The 17,430-nt window shown below is 44.1% G+C and overlaps 1 protein-coding gene across 3 annotated transcripts in view; it reads right to left on the bottom strand.

The window, feature by feature from the left end:
* Positions 1–462: 462 nt before the first annotated feature.
* LOC121568720 (transcription factor MafG) overlaps positions 463–17,430 on the bottom strand; it is a 29,876-nt gene continuing 12,908 nt past the window's right edge. For all 3 annotated transcript variants that reach the window (XM_041879118.2, XM_041879121.2, XM_041879119.2), the window contains exons 2-3: positions 6,352–6,424; positions 463–5,971 (exon numbers count right to left, since the gene is read on the bottom strand). In XM_041879118.2, the coding sequence (XP_041735052.1) occupies positions 5,501–5,971; positions 6,352–6,387 (507 nt within the window). In that variant the 5' untranslated portion in view covers positions 6,388–6,424 and the 3' untranslated portion in view covers positions 463–5,500. The remainder of the gene's footprint in view (positions 5,972–6,351; positions 6,425–17,430) is intronic.

Below are 17,430 nucleotides of genomic sequence, written 5' to 3'. Positions count from 1 at the left end.
GTTCCCCACATAAAACATGTTCTGAATGTGAGTCAAGGTATACGCATTCATGTGATGTCTGATGTGATAATACACAGAGGGCCCCAGGAGGCCCAGAGGGACAGGCAATGACTAACTCACTACTCTTCCTAATCTAGGACAGCTAGGCACACCGCCACATCCTTCATGACTCTCATGTTTTAGTCGTGTCGGGCCATAAATATGTCCGCCGAGGTTAGTCAAACTGGGTCGCCCGCCCGACGGCTTTTTTTGGATTACAAAAAAAAGAGGAAATTGTGCCATCTAAATGATCACTGCCTCCCGAAAACCCACCCTGGACAGCAAAAAGCCTTCCCCGTCAGTTTATTTTTACGATCATCAAAGTGGGTCAATGACGCCACAGAATAATATGACAAATCCCCATTTCAACATTTCAACAGTGTCTGAATGGGCCACCACAGAAAGAGAGGGTCACATCTAATAGTCCTTTTCAAAACCTTTTTATTGGTCATATAGAAAATAAAGTAAGCTGTATCAACAAACATACTATATATACACACACACACACACACACATCAATAACTTAGACACTTCAGAGAACCACGGTTAAAACCACAGTCGTTATATATGAATACATCATATTACTTATCTACAGATTGCAAAAAAGTACAATAATTTACAAATAGTTAAACTATTCTGTTTTCCATACAAAGTACTGCAATATCTTATTACAACCCATACAGAAAAATAACAAAAACAGATTAATAATAACTTTATATACCATTCAGACACACTTCCAACAGCTTTATTTTCAGACTTTATACCTTTGAAACATAGACTTATACTCGAGTGAGAAATACCTGCACAGTCAAATGTTCACCAAGCATAATTTGATAAAAGCCTACATTTCCCTACTAGAGCTAGCAAATCGTCACACAAGTGCTGATAAGTTATTAATCCTCCCTAATACAACTCGCTTTTAAACAAAAAGCCATAACCAAGTAAAAACAAGATTGGGTGCAGAACAAATTAATTCCAGTGTTGATAAGATCAATATCAAATACACATTCAACAAACAACGCTAAATCAATGGAGTTTCAGGAGACAATGAGCAGTAATGACTAAATTAGCAGCATGGTAGGAACCAAACTAATCAAAACACAGATGACAACAGAAATTGCAAGTGGCCCTTATGTTACTTAGGATTGTGTTCCTGGTCACTTCTTATGCCTCAGTACATGTAACTTCAGCCCTGTTTTACCATTGTTATAAATCACACATCTATAGACTGTATAAGATCTGTAGGTTTAGTCTACAGGACAGGTAATACCAGTCTTCTAATCTACGGAGTGATATTTATGACAACGGAAATTCATAAAAGATTGAATTCCAATTCAATTTGTGAATACATATTCAGTTTCTGGTGGTTCTAATATCACTCCATAGTCTTCGGGTTTAGGGGCTTCGTTCAGGGTAAGTCTACTGTTTGAGAAGGGTTTACTAAGGCCTTGGGCTACTTTCCCTAGACTAGAATCCCTTTTGACAGGCATTACAGTGAGTGAACATCTGTGGTGTGTCCAGTGAGGTGGAACGTTCAAGAACATTGCAGATAAATATATAACGAATGGATCTGACACAATTCACAATTCTATCATGACAGGTAATCGTATCGGTTCTACACAATATATTTATATCTGAACATTTGTACCCTCTTTCACAGTTCCCATGGTTTTCAATCTCCTTAACCAACATAAACCAGGGCCAACTGTTGTTCGGTGCGTGTGTGTGTGGGTGGGGTAAAAGAACAACGCCACAAAAACCTTTACAAAGAATTCCAATCCAAAACAACACAGGAGCTCTTGGTATAAAAATCATTAGACCACAGTCACTTGTCACTATTACACCAATACTCTTCTAGCTTTACTCACCTCTCACGCCTGTCCACTGAGTTTGCATATGTATAAGGGTCACTTTTTCACAACAGTCAACACTACCTACAGTAGCTACCTACTATACACCTTTGTGTGTGTGTGTGTGTTACTGCATCTCCTGAAGAGATACATGTCCTATGCGAGACATGTCATAGGTCGGGGGTGCCTTTTTTAACATTGTAAAGACACTTCACATTAAGGTTCACTCCACAAGACTGCCACAACAAGAAGAACGCCAACAACCATACTGGAAAGAGTCATATATCCAAATATTATTTTCCAGTCAATGTAAATATCTAAGCGTATTCAGAAGACATAGTGAAGATGTTTTCACGTACATACAATATATATCAGGTCTGTGTCTGATGACACCCTATTCTCTATAGAGTGCAATGCTTTTGACTATGCAGGGAATTGTTCATTTCAGATGCCCCCTGATCTGATGTGGGCTCAGAGGTGTGGGGAATAGTAACTACATTAGACACTGGAGAGTGCAGACCTTATATTCTCTTCTGTTCAGGTCTACCCATCATACAACTTCTAGTGTGCTGGGTTACTCCTGTTCAGTTCTACCCATCATACAACTTCTAGTGTGCTGGGTTACTGCTGTTCAGTGCTACCCATCATACAACTGCTAGTGTGCTGGGTTACTCCTGTTCAGTTCTACCCATCATACAACTTCTAGTGTGCTGGGTTACTCCTGTTCAGGTCTAACCACCATACAACTTCTAGTGTGCTGATAGAAGTCTATGAGCCAGGAGAAACTGTAATGATTTGGTTTTACATTAGTTAAAGGTGATTTGGCATCACTTTCTGAACATTTGCACGGTTGCCCCCACCACTCCCATTGATTTTTAGCTGGCAGAGGATACATTTAGTTGACATATATTGGCTGTTTAAAGAAATTCAAACCATGGAATACAGTTTCTCCAGGCTCATATAGACTACATTCAGGGCAAGGAACCATCTGACATTAAGTTGTAAAATACCGAACTTATCCCTTAATGTCATTACAAAGATATATTCACCTTTCAATGTAAAACTGCTTACTGATAAATCACTTTTAAAGGGTCAGAAGACAGGGGTGACACTTGGCACGTAAGCAGCATTACTGGCAGCAGCTTTTGATCTTCCCACATCTTCTTTCAGTGTCAGAACGAAAGCCCTTTTTAGAAAAATGGTAAATGAGCGACTATCAACATAACTGCCATCCCTAACAGCTTCTTCTCAGAGCTGTAATGGTTTATTTTTAGGGCAATCTTGTTTTCTCCTGAGCAGAACAAGCTGGTGATTAGTGCATGTTTACCCTCGCACAAACCATGAAAACAACCTGACAGTGAGAAGACGACCTGTTATTAGTCACCTGTATAAAGCTGCATGCTGAGCCTCTCTTCTCATAGTTAGAATGAGAACAAGTGATTTCTTCAAGGATACATTTTACAATGCTTGGGTTGGCTAGAGGGTAAGAGAGTCAATATTTCGATTTTGCTTAGTCTTTGAAAAAGTAATTGTGAGGCTATTATCCCTTCGCAAATTGCAGGTAGATCCCTTTGGTAAATGGATAAGACAATAACAGTTTAATCTCTAAATAAGAGGCGATGTCCCCCTGGAATTGAAACCAAAGAGGTGAGGAGGGTCACTTAACTGCGATTCAAAATGAACCAAGGGCATTCATTATCTTACCCCATCAAAATGAACCAAGGGCATTACCTTGGCATTATCTTATCCCATCTATGCCTGCTCGGTCGACTGTAATAACGTAGAAAGTAATAACATCGACTGTAATAACATCGTAATGACAAAAACATTTGTGAATCACAGCTAGTGGAAGAGATATCACAGATGCCAATATGGATGAAGACAATATATGTTGTTTACACCAGCTATATTATCTCATTACAGATTCCTATATAAAATACCACAGCATGACATCTATACAGTGAACAACACTGCCAACTGCCACTTATACATCACGTCACGCGCTACTCCACACAGTATGCGCCTAGTCACTAGAAAAAGCTACCAGCCTTCAATAGTAAGCCACTTTTGGTACAATTGCAAAAAGGATATCACAGGTTTTTTGTTTTACGTTTTCTTTACCAGTGTTTCTATAAACAATGCCAGATGCTCGTCTATGCATCAATACAAATCAAGAACTCCAAGTCAACGACTTCTAGAATACACACACACACACACGTTGACAATTAAACAGTAAAGCTTGTGTGAATATTATTTTGGAATGAATATGTGACCAGCCAGTTTCAACTTATTTACTCGATGGAGCACAAATTGAGTTTGAAATAATATTGTACCCCCAAAGCATTATCATCACAAGATCTTGTAAAAACATTCTGGTTCTCAGATATTGGAGAAAGAAGAAATCTTGTTATCTTGGAATGGCATTGTCAACGCCAACATCACACCTATTAGTAGTAGTAGTAGTAGTAGTAGTAGTAGTAGTAGTATTAATAACCCATACCAAGTAGGCTATTGTATTATTTTGCCGATCAGATTGACTCATTCCACTTACATTAACCATGTAAGAGACCTTTTGTATTTTTCAGTGCATACGTTGTATTATTGCATCTCCTGTTCGTAAAATTCTGTGACAGGCTGAATTGAACCGAAATAAATGCTTAACTTAACGTTTTTTTTAACCAACTAAAATCACATGAACTGGTCTGATGGGTGAGTTACTAGTCCTTACTGAAGGTTGCTCACAAAACATCAATAACATACAGTACAAGTTTGAGACCATTTCCCTCTTCTCATAGTAGTCAGTGCATTCTAACAGGCACAGGCTTGTTTCTAAGTGCAATCACTCTTTCTCCACTTGTGTACGAAGAGAGGGCTAAGAACTTGAAGCATAATGCCAACCGGTTGTGGCAAGACTGTTGGTGGCTAGTAGTTATGAAACAGTGCATTTCCCCATCAAAATCCGGTGTCGGGACAGAAAAGACTCAAATAGGGGCCATCTGGAGGAAACAAACACTAAACACTTAGTACCATGTACAAAAACACACCAATCAATCAAGAGCTCGACTTCCGACACCAGATGGAGTGATATCAATTATGGATTGGACTGCGTCGTACGGCCTTCCTGGACTCACGTGACGTTTAACCTTTTGGAATCCAGTATGTGAAAATACACTATAGAGGATGTGTATAGTCCAGTGGAGGCTCATTGTAATGGCTGGAATGGAACGGAGTCAAACATGTGGTTTCCATATGTTTGATGCGTTTGATACTGTTCTATTGATTCCATTCCAGCCATTTCAATGAGCTCGTCCTCCTATAGCTCCTCCCACAAGCCTCCTCTGGTGTATGCATTTCTGCTTGTACAGTGCCAAGGCAGAATGGAAGTATGGTTTAGCCTATTAAAGGCTGTCTGATAAGGGTGGGTGTGGCCTCTGCTGCTGGCCAATTGAAAGAGTGTTACTAGTAGCTGGTACAAAGGTTTGGGGGGTTGTGTTGTATGTTCTGGCCCAAAAGACAGACAAGGGAACTAATCCTGTGGTCCATGATGATACACTGACTATAGTACACGTTGTTTCATTAGTCTGATAACTCCACGCCGCCCAACCCCGATACTACGACCTGGCTCCCGTCTTGGACTTGATGATGGTGATGACGCTGGTGGCCGTTGCCACCTTCCCGGGGACCAGGGGCTCCATGACCCCCCCGAGGCCCCGACCCCCTGGGGTCAAGGCCACTGCTGCGGCCGGGCTGCGCGCCACAGTCCTGGCGAAGCTCTGCAGAGCCTCGTACTTGGAGCGCAGCGAGTCCAGCTCCACCTTCATGGTGGCGTTCTCCGCGGCCAGTTTGTCCACCTCCAGCTGCAGCGCCATCTTCTGCTTCTCCAGCTCCTCCTTCTGGGTAACCCGCTTGACGCGGCAGCTGGCTGCGTAGCCGCGGTTCTTCAGGGTGCGCCGCCGCTGCTTGAGCTGCAGGATCTCGTCCTTGGTGAGGCCGCGGAGGTGAGCGTTGAGCTCCCGGACGGACATGGTCACCAGTTCGTCGTCCGTGAGGCTGGTCCCATTCTCCCCTGGCTCCCTCTTCACCTGAGGAGGAAGTGAAGGAGGGTATGGGATGATTTAATGTAATTTTGGAGGTAAAACATTTTTCTGTAAAAAGTACATAGCCAGAGGATAACTCATGAAAGAATTATACAGCAGTTATTTCAATGTGGTCCAAAGAGCAGGGGAAAGGGGGGGGTGTGGTCAGGAGAAGTGGAGGAGGAAGGGGGAGGGAGGACAAAGAGAGGGAGAGGAGGAGGACAGGAGGAGAGGAAGAGGGGTGATGAGTAGTGAGAAAGGTTAACACAAACAATTATGACTTGAGTACAGATGGTAAGAAGAACATACCTTTTCTCCTCTTACTGACAGTGTGAAAGAGACAAATGTTAAGGTAGGCGTTTTATGTACTTCTTTGGTTAGTTTACCTTCAAGGCTTTGTTTCCCTTGATTGTAGTAGTCATGCCACGAGAGCCGCTTCCAACTACACCACTTGTTGGTCTGTGGAAGAGCAGAAGAACTACAATAAGAATCCATATAGCCAGAGGAGCGAGTAGAAGAACAGTGAGGTTTCACTGAGAGTTCAGGTCAAATAAAGAAGAACATGAAAAGAACAGGAAAGGTGCTAAAAAAAGATCTGTTCCTCAAACTCAAAATCCATTGGAGGAAAAGGTCAGAGAGGAGGGACCTTGGACCTTCTCCTCTAGTACGGTTGAGAAGGAATCGAGGAGATAGATTGTGAGGAATAGAGGAAAGGCAAATTGAGACGGAGCAGTTGGTTTTCAGAGATGGCACAGAGATGGCAGCTCTTCCGCTAACAGTAACAGGGAGGCCAATCAGTAACAGGCAAGCCAATCAGTAACAGGCAGGCCAAATCAGTAACAGGCAGGCCAATTATTAATAATAATAATAATAATAATAATAATAATAATATGCCATTTAGCAGACGCTTTTATCCAAAGCGACTTACAGTCATGCGTGCATAAATTTTTGTGTATGGGTTGTCCCGGGGATCGAACCCACTACCTTGGCGTTACAAGCGCCGTGCTCTACCGTGTAACCACCAATTATTTGTGCAACTGTGAACTAAAGGACGGTTGGCATTTGACGGTTTGGCACAACTACAGCAGTAGTGACTGTCACTTTGATTTATTAGAAAACAAAACCATCAAGAGGGGAACTTCCTCAACGAGCAGCCACCAGAGAGGAAACACCTCAACTGACAAACAGCTCAGACAAACAGCTCTCACACACACACACCTCAGAAAGAACCTACTGTATGTACCGGTCCTGACACCTCAGACCAACAGCTCTCACACACACACACTTTAAAAAGAACTCAGTCTGGGAAATATGTCCGTTGTCCATGGAAAACGTTTAAAACACATTTAAAAGATTAGCGTTTATTATTGGACAAGTTCAGGTAGTCCATCCCTGTTTGGTGCCTAATGAATACGAGATGACTGGGGAGGGAAACTGTATTCTAGTCCATCCTATTCAACTATTGCTGTACATACAGGTGCAGCTCAATAAAATTAGAATATTGTGGAAAAGTTAAGTAATTTCAATAATTCAATTGACAAAGTGAAACTCAATATATCGTGGATTAATTACACAAAAAGTGAAATAGTTCAAGCTTGTATTTGTTTTAATCTTGATGATTATGGCTTACAGCTCATGAAAACCCCAAATTCAGTATCTCAGAAAATTAGAATATGACATAAGACCAGTGAAAAAAGGAAATTTAATACAGACATGTCGGCCTTCTGAAAAGTATGTTCTTGAACATGCAGTCAGTACTTGGTTGGGGCTCCTTTTGCATGAATCACTGCATCTATGCGGCGTGGTATGGAGTCGATCAGCCTGTGGCACTGCTGAGGTCTTATGGAAGCCCAGGTTGCTTCGATGGCGCCCTTCAGCTCGTCTGCATTGTTGGGTCTCGTCTCTCTCATCTTCCTCTTGACAATACCCCATAAATTCTCTATGGGGTTCAGAACAGGCGAGTTTGCTGGCCAATCAAGCACAGTAATCCCATGGTCATTGAACTAGGTATTGGTACCTTTGGCAGTGTGGGCAGGTGCCAAGTCCTGCTGGAAAATGAAATCAGCATCTCCATAAAGCTTTTCAGCAGAAGGAAGCATGAAGTGCTCTAACATTTCCTGACAGACGGCTGAGTTGACTTTGGAATTGATGAAACACAGTGGACCAACACCAGAAGATGACATGGCTCCCCAAATCATCACTGACTGTGGAAACTTCACACTGGACTTCAAACAACTTGGATTCTGTGCCTCTCCACTCTTCCTCCAGACTCTGGGACCTTGATTGCCAAATGAAATGCAAAATGTACTTTAATCTGAAAAGAGGACTTTGGACCACTGAGCGACAGACCAGTTATTTTTCTCCTTAGCCCAGGTAAGACACTTCTGACGTTGCCTCTGGTTCAGGAGTGGCTTGACACATTTACATTACATTTTACATTTTAGTCATTTAGCAGACGCTCTTATCCAGAGCGACTTACAGGAGCAATTAGGGTTAAGTGCCTTGCTCAAGGGCACATTAACGTCATTTAGCAGACGCTCTTAGCCAGAGCGACTCACAAATTGGTGCGTTCACCCTATAGCCAGTGGGATAACCACTTTACAATTTGGGGGGGGTTAGAAGGAACACTTTATCCTATCCCAGGTATTCCTTAAAGAGGTGGGGTTTCAAATGTCTCCGGAAGGTGGTGAGTGACTCCGCTGTCCTGGCGTCGTGAGGGGAGCTTGTTCCACCATTGGGGTGCCAGAGCAGCGAACAGTTTTGACTGGGCTGAGCGGGAGCTATGCTTCCGCAGAGGAAGGGAGCCAGCAGGCCAGAGGTGGATGAACGCAATGCCCTCGTTTGGGTGTAGGGACTGATCAGAGCCTGAAGGTACAGAGGTGCCGTTCCCCTCACTGCTCCATAGGCAAGCACCATGGTCTTGTAGCGGATGCGGGCTTCAACTGGAAGCCAGTGGAGTGTGCGGAGGAGGGGGGTGACGTGAGAGAACTTGGGAAGGTTGAACACCAGACGGGCTGCGGCATTCTGGATGAGTTGTAGGGGTTTAATGGCACAGGCAGGGAGGCCAGCCAACAGCGAGTTGCAGTAGTCCAGACGGGAGATGACAAGTGCCTGGATTAGGACCTGTGCCGCTTCCTGTGTAAGGCAGGGTCGTACTCTCCGAATGTTGTAGAGCATGAACCTGCAGGAGCGGGTCACCGCCTTGATGTTGGCGGAGAACGACAGGGTGTTGTCCAGGGTCACGCCTAGGCTCTTCGCACTCTGGGAGGAGGACACAGCGGAGTTGTCAACCGTGATGGCGAGATCATGGAACGGGCAGTCCTTCCCCGGGAGGAAGAGCAGCTCCGTCTTGCCAGGGTTCAGCTTGAGGTGGTGATCCGTCATCCATACTGATATGTCTGCCAGACATGCAGAGATGCGATTCGCCACCTGGTTATCAGAAGGGGGAAAGGAGAAGATTAGTTGTGTATCGTCAGCGTAGCAATGATAGGAAAGGCCATGTGAGGATATGACAGAGCCAAGTGACTTGGTGTATAGGGAGAATAGGAGAGGGCCTAGAACTGAGCCCTGGGGGACACCAGTGGTGAGAGCACGTGGTGCGGAGACAGCTTCTCGCCACGCCACTTGGTAGGAGCGACCGGTCAGGTAGACGCAATCCAGGAGTGAGCCGCGCCGGAGATGCCCAGCTCGGAGAGGGTGGAGAGGAGGATCTGATGGTTCACAGTATCAAAGGCAGCAGACAGGTCTAGAAGGACAAGAGCAGAGGAGAGAGAGTTAGCTTTAGCAGTGCGGAGAGTCTCCGTGACACAGAGAAGAGCAGTCTCAGTTGAATGACCAGTCCTGAAACCTGATTGGTTTGGATCAAGAAGGTCATTCTGAGAGAGATAGCAAGAGAGTTGGCTAAAGACGGCACGCTCAATAGTTTTGGAAAGAAAAGAAAGAAGGGATACTGGTCTGTAGTTGTTGACATCAGTGGGGTCGAGTGTTGGTTTTTTGAGAAGGGGAGCAACTCTCGCTCTCTTGAAGACGGAAGGGACATGGCCAGCGGTCAAGGATGAGTTGATCAGCGAGGTGAGGTAGGGGAGAAGGTCACCGGAGATGGTCTGGAGAAGGGAGGAGGGGATGGGGTCAAGCGGGCAGGTTGTTGGGCGGCCTGCAGTCACAAGTCGCAGGATTTTATCTGGAGAGAGAGGGGAGAAAGAAGGAATGCGAGAGCTGTAGCCCATTTCCTGGATACGTCTGTGCATGGTGGCTCTTGATGCACTGACTCCTGCCTCAGTCCACTCCTTGTGAAGCTCCCCCACATTTTTGAATGGCCTTTGCTTGACAATCCTCTCAAGGCTCCGGTTATCCCTGTTGCTTGTGCACCTTTTCCTACCACACTTCTTCCTTCCACTCGACTTTCCATGAATATGCTTGGATACAGCACTCTGTGAACAGTCAGCTTCTTTAACAATGATCTTTTGAGGCTTTCCCTCCTTGTGGAGGGTGTTGATGACTGTCTTCTGCACAACTGTCAAGTCAGCATTCTTCCCCATGATTGTGAAGCCTACTGAACTGGACTGTGAGACCATTTAAAGGCTCAGGAAACCTTTGCAGGTGTTTTGAGTTAGCTGATTAGAGTGTGACACCTTGAGTCTACAATATTGAACTTTTTCACAATATTCAAATTTTCTGAGATACTGAATTTGGGGTTTTCATGAGCTGTAAGCCGTAATCATCAAGATTAAAACAAATACAGGCTTGAACTATTTCAATTTTTGTGTAATTAATCCACGATATATATGAGTTTCACTTTGTCAATTGAATTATTGAAATTACTTAACTTTTCCACAATATCATAATTTATTGAGCTGCACCTGTATACTATTCTATCCTACATATACTACATATTCTATCCCTATACTGTCCATAATGTCTATACATCCCATCACATACACACGGAAAGTATTCAGACCCCTTGACTTTTTCCACATTTTGTTACGTTACAGCCTTATCCTAAAATGGATTAAATAATTCCACCCCCCAATCTACACAAAATACCCCATAATGACAAAGCGAAAACAGGTTTGAATGTTTTGCAAATTCATAAAAAATTAAAACTTAAATACCTTATTTACATAAGTATTTCAGACCCTTTGCTATGAGACTCGAAATTGAGCTCAGGTGCGTCCTGTTTTCATTGATCATCCTTGAGATGTTTTTACAACTTGATTGGAGTCCACCTGTGGTAAATTCAATTGATTGGACAGGATTTGGAAAGGCACACACCTGTCTATATAAGGTCCCACAGTTGACAGTGCATGTCAGAGCAAAAACCAAGCCATGAGGATGAAAAAAGTATTTGATCCCCTGCTGATTTTGTACGTTTGCCCACTGACAAAGAAATGATCAGTCTATAATTTTAATGGCAGGTTTATTTGAACAGTGAGAGACAGAATAACAACAACAAAATCCAGAAAAACGCATGTCAAAAATGTTAGAAATTGATTTGCATTTTAAATTAGGAAAATAAGTATTTGACCCCCTCTCAATCAGAAAGACTTCTGGCTCCCAGGTGTCTTTTATACAGGTAACGAGCTGAGATTAGGAGCACACTCTTAAAGGGAGTGCTCCTAATCTCATTTTATTACCTGTATAAAAGACACCTGTCCACAGAAGCAATCAATCAGATTCCAAACTCTCCACCATGGCCAAGACCAAAGAGCTCTCCAAGGATGTCAGGGACAAGATTGTAGACCAACACAAGGCTGGAATGGGCTACAAGACCATCGCCAATCAGCTTGGTGAGAAGGTGACAACAGTTGGTGCGATTATTCGCAAATGGAAGAAACACAAAAGAACTGTCAATCTCCCTCGGCCTGGGGCTCCATGTAAGATCTCACCTCATGGAGTTGCAATGATCATGAGAACGGTGAGGAATCAGCCCGGAACTACACGGGAGGATCTTGTCAATGATCTCAAGGCAGCTGGGACCATAGTCACCAAGAAAACAATTGGTAACACACTACGCCGTGAAGGACTGAAATCCTGCAGCGCCCGCAAGGTCCCCCTGCTCAAGAAAGCACATATACAGGCCCGTCTGAAGTTTGCCAATGAACATCTGAATGATTCAGAGGAGAACTGGGTGAAAGTGTTGTGGTCAGATGAGACCAAAATCGAGCTCTTTGGCATCAACTCAACTCGCCGTGTTTGGAGGGAGGAGGAATGCTGCCTATGACCCCAAGAACACCATCCCCACCGTCAAACATGGAGGTGGAAACATTATGCTTTGGGGGTGTTTTTCTGCTAAGGGGACAGGACAACTTCACCCCATCAAAAGGGACGATGGACGGGGCCATGTACCGTCAAATCTTGGGTGAGAACCTCCTTCCCTCAGCCAGGGCATTGAAAATGGGTCGTGGATGGGTATTCCAGCATGACAATGACCCAAAACACACGGCCAAGGCAACAAAGGAGTGGCTCAAGAAGAAGCACATTAAGGTCCTGGATTGGCCTAGCCAGCCTCCAGATCTTAATCCTATAGAAAATCTGTGGGGGGAGCTGAAGGTTCGAGTTGCCAAACGTCAGCCTCGAAACCTTAATGACTTGGAGAAGATCTGCAAAGAGGAGTGGAACTAAATCCCTCCTGAGATGTGTGCAAACCTGGTGGCCAACTACAAGAAACGTCTGACCTCTGTGATTGCCAACAAGGGTTTTGCCACCAAGTACTAAGTCATGTTTTGCAGAGGGGTCAAATACTTATTTCCCTCATTAAAATGCAAATCAATTTATAACATTTTTTACATGCGTTTTTCTGGATTCTTTTGTTGTTATTCTGTCTCTCACTGTTCAAATAAACCTACCATTAAAATTATAGCCTGATCATGTCTTTGTCAGTGGGCAAACGTACAAAATCAGCAGGGGATCAAATACTTTTTCCCCCTCACTGTATCTGGGGAAGGGTACCAAAACATTTCTGCAGCATTGAAGGTCCCCAAGAACACAGTGGCCTCCATCATTCTTAAATGGAAGAAGTTTGGAACCACCAAGACTGTTCCTAGAGCTGGCCACTCGGCCAAACTGAGCAATCGGGGGAGAAGGGCCTTTGTCAGGTAGGTGACCAAGAACCCGATGGTCACTCTGACAGAGTTCCTCTGTGGAGATGGGAGATTCTTCCAGAAGGACAACCATCTCTGCAGCACTCCACCAATCAGGCCTTTATGGTAGAGTGGCCAGATGGAAGCCACTCCTCAGTAAAAAGGCACATGACAGCCCGCTTGGAGTTTGCCAAAAGTCACCTAAAGGACTCTCAGACCATGAGAAACAAGATTCTCAAGTCTGATGAAACCAAGATTGAACTCTTTGGTCTGAATGCCAAGCGTCACATTTGGAGGAAACCTGGCACCATCCCTACGGTGAAGCATGGTGGTGGCAGCATCATGCTGTGGGGATGTTTTTCAGCAGCAGGGACTGGGAGACTAGTCAGGATTGAGGGAAAGAAAAGAATGGGAGAAACTCTCCATATACCCAAGAAGACGAGGCTGTAATCACTGCCAAAGGTGAGAGCGCTATCCTACTGGTGGTGAAGAGATAGAAGACAGAGGAAAAGCAGGAATCCATAGGAACAGAATATTATCTCTAGTATTCCGGAACCCCTTCCAGCTGAGCTGGTCCACATTGAGTGTGAGCCTTGTCACAGTGGCAGAGGGCAGCAGAACACACAATTCTGACGGAGTAGAGCAGCGGCCCTGACGGACTGCTTTACTCCACACAGAGAAAAAGCTGTGTTAGCGCCACGGCATGCCGAGCCCAACCAAACACACACACACAATAAGCTCATTTACACAGTGTGTGAGAGTAGTGTTTGGCTGTGTGTGTGTGTGTAAACGTGATGGCTAACACCTCAATTTCCTAAAATAGCAGTAAATGTGTGAGAAGAAGTGTGAGAGAGGATGTGTAGACTACACACAGCAGAGACGATAGAGAAACAGAACAAGACAGAAACATAGAGATGAGTAGTCATTCTGAAGTGGGGCCAAGACCGGCCGGGATGTTGCCGTGGCAACAAACAGGTGGAAACGACGGCTCACCTGAGCCAAACGGGATGAGATGGGCCACTTGTTAAAAATGACCTGGATACGACACCATCACACAGGCAGTGGAGGAAAGGAACACAGGGTCACATTGTGGCTCGCATTCTTGATGCTTTCCTTTCAAATACCCGCATGGAATAGCCTAACAGTGTTTTCTCTTCGCTAGCAAGTAGGCTAACCCCTAACATTCCATTCCACAGTCAGTAGGAATAGATAAGGCGTATTTCCATCTAGTTGAGGCTATAAATAATAGACAGTAACAAAAGGCACACACCAGTAGTTCCTCTGGTGAGTCACCACCAGGAAGCCTTTCAAAATACTACAGAGATAATGGGATATAGAAATATGACGATGCACAGATAGACTAACGGATGATGAGAGACAGTCAAGTAGCCTATAGTCCTAGTCCCACTACCTTCTCTTTACAGCTGGTGTAGCTTGGCTATACTAGTAGGGTTAGTGATGAGACTTAAAGCGAAAGGCTGCCACATCTACAATCTGTCTCCTTTTTCACAGGTAACATCGTTCAAAAGCAGAGAGCAGAATTGCCTTGAAGGCAACACAAGTGGACAACTCTGTTGTCCAGGTTTCCAGGTTGAGGAGAATTTCGCGACACAGCTGTGCAGGGTGACAGGCCAGCACCTTGTTCAGCCACACAGCTGCAAGGTGGCAGTGAATTTGAAAAATGTATGGAATCATTCCTCTAAAACTGTCTGGCCAGCTAGCTAACAATCATACAGTACAGAAAAATTATTCAAATTCATTTTACACAATATCTTATCACAGCACTGACAAACCATGGTTGACCAACTCCTTGACAAAATGACTGACCTTCTACCCAGTCATAAGAAGGTCCATGTCCATTCTAGTATTCTAATTCCATGGGTCCAAATGACCTAACATGGTAGCACAAAATAAACAAAAAGTTGCTCCATTCCACTACCAGGCACACACACACACAGAAAAAACTGATTGGACTGGGACTAGGCGGCAACCTTGCATCTGACAGGTTCACCCTCTTCAACATTCACAGCAGAGGACGGGGTAGCGGGCACCGACGTCCTCCTCACACACAAATATATTACCTCCCATAAACGATTTCACCTCGTGTACACCAAGAGAACGGAGGCAGAGCCACGGCTCAGGAGACGGGATGGGGGTGGCGGGGAGGGGAGGGACGGATGGGGGACACTGAGCGTCTTTTGTAGGCGCACGCTGCATTTTTATGAATCGCCCTGGAAGAATGCTGACAAATCAGAGCTGATTGCTTGTTGCTCGTAGAGGAGAAACATCACACCTACAGGAAATGGAAAGCGCTGAGTGTGGCCGCTCACACCCAGTGAAAGGAGGAGAAAGAGAGAGACTGAGCAGAGAGAGTGGGAGACAGACTGAGGAGGAAAAAACAGCCTTGTGAAAAATGCACTCTCAACACATTTGGAGGAGCTTGAGAAGAGCATGTTGTGAAAAAAGAAGACAAAAACCCTGATCTCAGCAAGGACCGACCAAGGAGCCAATTAGGACGGTTAAAGAAGTTGAACTAGCACGACCAGAGCCATCACACGCGTCCCAAATGGCACCCTATTCCCTATGTATTGCACTACTTTTGACTAGGTCCCATAGGGCTCAGGTCAAAAGTAGTGCACTATATAGGGAATAGGGTGCCATTTGGGACACAACCATCATAAGTCCAACCTTCAAAACACCCATCGAGACTGTCTGCCCCTCCCTAAAGCCCATCATCTCTGCATCATATGACAAGAGTTAAAATACCTAACTGAATAGCTGGTTTTACTCCCTGGGCCGGCAGGCTGCCTGAAATGTGCAGGAGGATGTCCTCTGCCTACTTTCCAACAGCGCCTGACCATATGCCCTTCCCTTTTACAGAAATCACAACGCTTTGTGGGTTGTTTGGGATTAGCCCCTGTACCTGTCCCAATAGCGGCAATAGGAGCCATTTTGGTAGCTTGGCCCGCTCGCACACCAGAGAGCAGCGTGGACGCCCACAGCGCACCCTTAGGTAGGACTGACTGTGCGTCCATCACGCTATCCGTATCCGAATCATGCAGAAATGACCTATTTTTAGCTTAAAGTTCTGATTGCAACTGCTCTATTTTGCGCTCTGTCCTCTGGGACTTCAGTGGTATCAAGCATGTTCATTGCTAGTTTGCTGTGTCGGATGAAAGATCATTCTTTACTTTTTAAAAAAAATCAAATTATTAATACGAGATGATTGCCATACGTCAAAAATATACATTCCTTGCATATTTCTCCATCACATAAGCTACATATTCGTTACATAAATCTGTGAATCTATTGGAATAAACTCAAATTTTGTCAAAAATTAAGGCAAGTTGTGTTCCGTTGCCTAGCAACCATTGTAAACAACTATAAAGCAGTGGTCATGCAGTTGCATACTTGACATTCACTAGCCTAGCACGGATCTCAAATTTGGTTTTCATCACTTTGTCTCGGATTCACATTCAATTTGGATGTTCACACTCAACAAAAATGACATTTGGTAGTTAATTTCAGCAGAGATTATGGCTTTTACCATACTTTTTGCATCTTTGTAAACTGGATCAAACATATAGCCAGAACACTATGTTAACTAGGCTACAGATACAGATCATGCTAACGTTACAGCAGCAAAGGGAGCATGTTGAAGGAGGGAGGAGATGGAGTCACGGATGAAGGTAGAAAAACATGTGTTTATAATAGTCATTATTTTACACTACTGCTATTGGGTATATTTAATAAAAAAGGTAACAAATATTAACGTAGCAAAGATGAAAAACAGCCGAATGTGAAATTGTTTTTCCGACATGTGGTTGTGTGAGGCTTGGTGCTCACGGAATCAGTAGGCTATTAAACAAACACTCAAACAGGCAAGAGAGGCAAGATCTGTCTTATTTCTGTAGATATACAGTGCATTCGGAAAGTATTCAGAGCCCTTCACTTTTTCCACGTTACATTACAACCTTATTCTAAAATGGATCAAATTAATACAAATATTAATCAATCAATCTACACACAATACCCCATAATGACAAAGCAAAAACAGGTTAGAAATTTTGCAAATGTATTTAAAATAAAAAACAGAAATACCTTATTTACATAAGTATTCAGACCCTTTGCTATGAGACTCGAAATTGAGCTCAGGTGCATCCTGTTTCCATTGATCATCCATGAGATATTTCTACAACTTGGAGTCCACCTGTGGTAAATTCAATTGATTGGACATGATTTGGAAAGGCACACACCTGTCTATATAAGGTCCCACAGTTGACAGTGCATGTCAGAGCAAAAACCAAGCCATGAGGTCGAAGGAATTGTCCGTAGAGCTCCAAGACAGGATTTTGTCGAGGCACAGATCTGGGGAAGGGTACCAAG

Source organism: Coregonus clupeaformis, chromosome 7 (genome assembly GCF_020615455.1).
Source record: "Coregonus clupeaformis isolate EN_2021a chromosome 7, ASM2061545v1, whole genome shotgun sequence".
Classification (NCBI taxonomy): domain Eukaryota; kingdom Metazoa; phylum Chordata; class Actinopteri; order Salmoniformes; family Salmonidae; genus Coregonus; species Coregonus clupeaformis.
The sequence above is the reverse complement of the archived record's forward strand: the minus strand, read 5'-3'. Positions and strand labels throughout refer to the sequence as shown.